The sequence below is a fragment of the Rhincodon typus genome, chromosome 28, assembly GCF_021869965.1.
Source record: "Rhincodon typus isolate 14 chromosome 28, sRhiTyp1.1, whole genome shotgun sequence".
Classification (NCBI taxonomy): Eukaryota; Metazoa; Chordata; class Chondrichthyes; order Orectolobiformes; family Rhincodontidae; genus Rhincodon; species Rhincodon typus.
Window position 1 is genome coordinate 39,196,478 of NC_063359.1, and position 7,067 is coordinate 39,203,544.

At 41.0% G+C, this 7,067-nt stretch overlaps 2 protein-coding genes across 3 annotated transcripts in view; both read left to right on the forward strand.

Annotated features, from left to right (window-relative positions):
* The window catches only part of odf2a (outer dense fiber of sperm tails 2a), a 143,885-nt gene that overhangs the window by 39,915 nt on the left and 96,903 nt on the right, over positions 1–7,067 (forward strand). The gene's annotated exons all lie outside the window — the stretch shown is intronic.
* LOC125486389 overlaps positions 1–7,067 on the forward strand; it is a 35,577-nt gene that overhangs the window by 21,204 nt on the left and 7,306 nt on the right. Inside the window, exons 5-6 of the mRNA XM_048613741.1 lie at positions 2,676–2,774; positions 4,409–4,513. Coding sequence (XP_048469698.1) covers positions 2,676–2,774; positions 4,409–4,513 — 204 coding nt within the window. The remainder of the gene's footprint in view (positions 1–2,675; positions 2,775–4,408; positions 4,514–7,067) is intronic.

The window sequence follows — 7,067 nt, forward strand, 5'->3', positions numbered from 1 at the left end:
AATGCAGCCTTGATGTCAAGGGCTGTCACTCTCACCTCACCTCTGGAATTCAGCTCTTTTGTCCATGTTTGAACCAAGGCTGTAATGGGGTCGGGAGCTGAGTCAACCAAGGTAGGTCTTATACAGTAAATGGTAAGGTCCTGAGGAGTGCTGTGGAACTGAGGGACCTAGGAGTACAGGTACCTGGTTTGTTGAAAGTGGTGTCACAGGTGGACAGGGCGATGAAGGTCAGCATGCTAAATGCCTTCTTCATTGATCAAGGCATTGAGCATAGGAGTTGGGACATTATGTTACAGTTGTATAAGTCGTTGGCGAGGCTGCACTCAGTTTTGGTCACCCTGTTATAGGAAAGACATGGTTAAATTGGAAAGTCTGCAAAGAAGATTTATGAGGTTGTTGCCAGGATTAGTAGGCCTGAGTTATAGGGAGATGTTGGCCAGGATAGGATTTTATTCCTTAGAATGTAAGAGATTGAGGGGTGACCTTATTGAGGTGTATGAAATCATGAGGGGCATAGATAGGATGAATGCACATAGTCTTTTTCCCACGGATGGGGAATTGAAAACTAGACGGCATAGGTTTAAAGTGAGAGGGGATAGATTTAAGAAGGACTTGAGGGGCAACTTCTTCACACAGTAAGTGGCACGTATATGGAAAGGGCTGCCGGAGAAAGTGGTTGAGGCAGATGACAACGTTTAAAAAAAACATTTGGATAGGTACATGGATGAGAAGGGTTTACAGGAATATAGATCAAATGCAGGCAATTGGAACTAGCTGAATGGGCATCGTGGGCCAGTTTGGGCTGGAGGGCCTGTTTCCGTGCTGTATTACACTGACTCTATCAGTAGATTCCTAATTCCAGATTTTTTCCTGCCGTGGTGGGATTCGAACTTGGATCCCCAGAACATTAGCCGAGTTTCTGGATTAATAGTCTAGCGATAATACTACTAGGCCATTGCCTACCCTGATGATTGCACAATGTTCAGCACCATTTGCAACTCCTCAGATACTGAAACAGTCCATGTTCAAATGCAACAAGATCTGGACAATATCCAGGCTTGGGCTGACCGCTGACAAGTAACATTCATGCCACACAAATGCCAGGCTATGACCATTGTGAATAAGAGACAATTTAACCATCCCCCCATGGCATTCAACAGTGTTACCATCACTGCATCCCCCACGATCAACATCCTGGGTGTTATCATTGACCAGAAATTCAACTGGACTCACCACATAAATACAGTGGCTACAAGAGTAGGTCAGAAGCTGGGAATACTGCAGTGAGTAAATCAACTCCTGACTCCTCAAAGCCTGTTCACCATCTACAAGGCAAAAGTCAGGAGTGTGATGGAAAACTCTCCACTTGCCTGGATGAGTGCAGACCCAACAACACTCGAGAAACTTGACACCATCCAGGACAAAGCACCCCACTTGATTGGCAACACATCCAGAAGCATCTACTCCCTTCACCACCGATGCTCAGTACAGCAGCGTGTACCATTTACAATATGCACTTCAGGAATTCACCAAAGATCCTCAGACAGCACCTTCCAAACCCACGACCCCTTCTATCTGGAAGGACAAGGGCAGCTGATATATGAGAACAGCACCCCCTGCAAGTTCCCCTCCAAGCCACTCACCATCCTGACTTGGAAATATATTGCCATTTGTTCACTGTCGCTGGGTTAAAATCCTGAAATTCCCTCCCTAATGGCATTGTTGGTCAACCCACAGCAGGTGGACTGCAGCAGTTCAAGAAGGCAGCTCACCATCACCTTCTCGAGGGGCAATTAGGGACAGGCAATAAATGCTGGCCAGCCAGTGACGCCCACGTCCCACAAATGAATTTTTAAAAAAATCTACAACTAATTTTTATTTTGTACTCCTCCCACCAATATCATCGAAGCTACATGCCTCTTTTATTGTTAGAATTTGTTCTAAGTACCCTGTAGGTCTAGTCACAATTCAGAACTTTGTCATACCATTTAGGACAGTACTTCAAAGTAGTACTAAGAGGGTATTGCTGTACTTTGGACAATATGTTAAATTGAGATTTTACCTTCCTGTTCCAATGAACTTTATTGAGCACATAACACTCCTCAGGAAGACCAGGATGTTTTCTTGAAGCTCTAATCAAAATTTCTCCCTCAACCAAAACAATATATCAACCTTGGTGTAGTAGGACTCTGATCTCTATCATCTTGTACATTTATTTATTTCATGTCAGCTGTGGCCCAGTGGCCTGCACACTCCCTTCTGAGATAGAAAATTGTGGGTTCACAATTTAGGCTAACACTCCATTGTAGTACTGAAAGATCACTGCACTGTCAGATAGCCAATGTTGAGGGAGCACCACAGTATTAGAGGTCCCCTTCTTTGGACAGGACATTAAACCAAAGCATCATCTGCTATCCCAGATGGATGTAAGAGATCAGGGTGTGCTCCCAAATCTATCCCTGGGGTAAGTTTATCCCTCGGGCAACATCATCAAAATAGATTAGCTGACCATTATCACACTGCTGATTATGGGAACTTGGCTGTGCACAAAATGGCTGTTCCATTACAATAGAAAACTATTTAATTTGCAGTTAGGCACTTTGGAATATAGAGGTTGTGAAAGGTGCTACAGAAATTCAATCTAAGTGCACGTCCTTTTCTCTTTGTTTCTATAGGTAACTCGGGGTACAAAATCTTAGCTTCCAATACTGAATACTTTATACTTGATCATTACAACCGTGGAAAATCTACAACTGAAACCACCTTCTTATTTGGTAAGATATTTGTTGAACAGGAATAAAAAGAAACTCTCATCTTTTACCAGCTGAAGATTATATGTATAAAATGTATCACGTAAACTCACGTATCGGTGATAACTGAGCTTTCTTTATCCATACTTTTGAAAGGTTGATTCACTTCCAAGGAGGTGGTAACATGTTTACTCCCAAGGTTGTTTGTCACTCATTTATCAATCACAATTGCAATAAATCTAGGTTGGTAGCTCATTGAATAAAATGCTCATTAGAAGGGAGTGGTTCTTGTGAAATAATGATGTGGAGATGCAGTGTTGGACTGGGGTAGACAAAGTCAGAAGTCACATGACATCAGGTTATAGTCCAACAGGTTTATTTGAAATCTCAAGCTTTGACAGCACTGCTCCATTGTCAGGTGAAGACTTCTGATACAGAAGCAGTGCTCTGAAAGTTTATGATTTTAAATAAACCTGTTGGACTATAACCTGGTGTCGTGTGACTCGTGACCTTGCAAAATAAGTTCAGGGCAAGTCAAGGCCCCTGTGCAATCAGCCTCTACCACTACAGCCTCAGTATCTCTTACATATTTGGAAAGACACAAATAATATTGCACTTTACTGAGTGTTCCCTCTACATTCTAAGCGGTGGACTGATCATCTTAAAACTCAGCGAATGAGAAGATTGTTTGGTCCTGGGGATTTGCATTTACTACATTAACAAACTATTCATGTTGGTGACTAACACTGGCCATCTTCCACCCACACTTACCCAAACTTTGCTGCTTTATTCTAAGTTGCATCAAGTCCCATTGACCCATTACTTCTGTGTTCAGTGATCTATGTTGGCTTTAATGTAGTTCATCAACACTTTGGATTTGAAAGACCCATCCTTGTACTCAGTTAACTTGTCTATCCCTACTACTGTAACCTCCTCTGACCATTTGAGAAGTCTGCATTCTTCCAGCTCTTGCCTCTTTTGCATCTCCACCCCTTACACCCAAGCATTGATAGCCATGCCTTCAGCCATCTTGTCCCTGAGCTCTGATTTACTTTCCAAAGCCCTTCTGTTCATACTTTTTAACGATGTCCTTAAAACCTACCTCTTCAACCAAGTGCTTAGTCTGCCAAATATCCTGAGGTCTCCTTAGGATTGCTATCATTTTCTGTTCAAATATGCTGCTGTGACAGATCATGGGACATCTTAAAAGTACTATATAGATGAAAATTGCTGTTTTGTGCCAATACAATTATTTATTACTTAGCTAACATTACTTATGCTAATTTGCTGAAAATACGAAGTTACTAATGTGAAATTATGCAACTGTTCTGAAATAGTTTATAGAGAAATATGCAGCACAACTATGATTATTCACATATTACAGAATGGCTGATTATCAGAATTGGTGGAAAATGGAGATTCTCCCACGTCTTGTCTTGTGTTCAACTCAACAGTAGCCTCAGCACAGAAATGAAGACGTTATCACAAGAGATTATGCCTCTGTTCATAAAATAAAGGAGACCAGAATACAAACGAGGTTGCACAGAAGACTTTGTCTTATACAACCTGTGGTGGGAATCATGAATATTGCTGATGGCAGAACGTATTTTTTAAATTTGATATTTCTTTTGTTAGTTAATAGTTATTTACCATTGCAGGGAGGAATTTAACAGTGAACTCTGCCATTATGGAATACTTCAACAGACTGGTGGATTGTGCAGCAATACCAGATCTCTCAATCTACACACTACCTCAAGAAAATGGTAAGACTTCTATAGCAAATTATGAATGGTTATAGGGACATATTTCCTGGATGTCATTAGGTTAACTGTTTATTAACACAAATATTGTTCATAAGTTAATGTTTTTCATCACATTTTATCGGATGAGATTTCAAGTCCAAAACATTTCCTCATTTGAGAACATGCTGAGGTGAAATGTGATGATGATCTCCATGTAACAAAAGGTACAGATGAGGTTTCCTTAAACAAGTGAGGTTAACTTGGCCAATGAGGGTAGGACTAGACATGCATAAGAAATTCACAGGTCTCTCACAAGAAGCAGATAAAATTTCCCATTCCTCTCTGTGAGGTGGTGGACACACAACACAAGCTCCCAAAGAAAGAACCCGATTTCAGGTGAACAGCATCTTTCAAAAATGAGTGGGCTAGGAATCTATTAAAAAGGAGATTTAGGGTTAGGGATACTAGTGTTAATTGACAAATTTTTTGCAGTAGCGTGGACTTTGTGGTGGTGAGGTGTGAGAGAGAGAGAGGCCTACAATAGATAGGAATGGTCTTGATGGACAGAATTCTTGCTTTAAATTCAAAATCTTAAAGAATGGGGCAAGCCACAATGGTGGTGCTGGCATTTGAAAGAACTTTCCAATTTGTTCTAATCTCTCTACTCTCTTTGTGGAACCCTGAAAAAATTCCTTTACAATTATACATCCCTTTTGAAAGTTATCATTGGATCTGCTTTTCAGGCTATCCATTCCTGATTGCTTACTACATTTAAAAATATGAAATTTCTTCTCTGGTTCTTTTGTCAATTATTCTACGTGTGTGTACACCAGTGAAAACAATCCTCAAAATTTAATTTAACAAAACCCTTCATAATTTTGAACAGCATAAATGATGCATGTGGAAAATAATTGATCAAGGCCCGTTATTCTGATATTGATTTGGCACTAGATAGAAAATACTGCAGTTAAAATGTCCATTCTGCAATCCAATTAATAAGTGATTGGACATGTACAGGTAAACACTTTCTACATATTGGAAACTCTGGGTCTTAAGCATAATCTAAAAATTCCAGCCACATATTTCACAATAAAAGTTGGGGGCATTTCTACATGCTAAAGGTGGAAATAGTTTGGACCTTACTTTCATAAATGGCAGTTGATGATATTGTTAAGGTTAAATCTGAGGTTGGTAGATTTTTGTTAACTAAAGAACATAAGAACATGGAGCAGGAGTAGGCCGTCTGGCCCTTCGAGCCTGCTCCGCCATTCCATAAGATCATGGCTGATCCTTTCATGGACTCAGATCCACTTACCCGCCTTCTCACCGTATCCCTTAATTCCTTTATTGTTCAAAAAAATATCTTACCTTATCTTTAAAAACGTTTACTGAAGTAGCGTCAACTACTTCACTGGGCAAGGAATTCCATAGATTAACAACCCTCTGGGTGAAGAAATTCCTTCTCAGTTCAGTCCTAAATCTGCTCCCTCTAATCTTGAGGCTACGCCCTCTTGTCCTAGCTTCACCTGCCAGTGGAAACATCCTCTCTACTTCTACCTTATCTATTCCCTTCATAATTTTGTCTGTTTCTATAAGATCCCCCTTCAATCTTCTGAATTCCAATGAATATAATCCCAATCTACTCAGTCTCTCCTCATAAGCCAACCCCCTCAACTCCGGAATCAACCTAGTGAACCTCCTTTGCACCCCCTCCAGTGTCAGTACATCCTTTCTCAAGTAAGGAGACCAAAACTGCACACAGTACTCCAGGTGTGACCTCACCAGCACCTTGTACAGCTGCAACATAACCTCTCTGCTTTTTATTTCAATCCCTTTAGCAATGAAGGACAAAATTCCATTTGCCTTCCTAATTACTTGTTGTACCTGCAGACCTACCTTCTGTGATTCATGCACAAGGACACCCAGGTCCCTCTGCATAGCAGCATGCTGCAACTTTTTACCATTCAAGTAATAATCCTTTTTACTATTACTCCTACCAAAATGTATGACTTCACATTTATTTACATTGTATTCCATCGGCCAGACCTTTGCCCACTCACTCAATGTATCTATGTTCCTCTGCAAAGTTTCACAGTCCTCTGCACACTTTGCTCTGCCACTCATCTTAGTGTCATCTGCAAACTTTGATACCCTACACGTGGTCCCCAGCTCCAAATCATTTATATAAATTGTAAATAATTGCGGTCCCAACACCGATCCCTGAGGCACACCACTAGTCACTGACTGCCAGCTAGAATAGCACTCATTTATCCCCACTCTTTGCTTCCTGTTAGTCAACCAATCCTCTATCCATGCTAATACCTTACCCTTAATGCCATGCATCCTTATCTTATGCAGTAGCCTCTTGTGCGGCACCTTGTCAAAGGCCTTTTGGAAGTCTAGGTACACCATATCCACTGGGTCCCCATCGTCCACTTTGCTCGTAATGTCTTCATAGAATTCCAAAAGATTTGTCAAGCATGACCTGCCCTTCATGAACCCATGCTGCGTCTGCCCAACGGGACAATTTCTATCAAGATGCCTTGCTATTTCTTCCTTGATAATAGACTCAAGC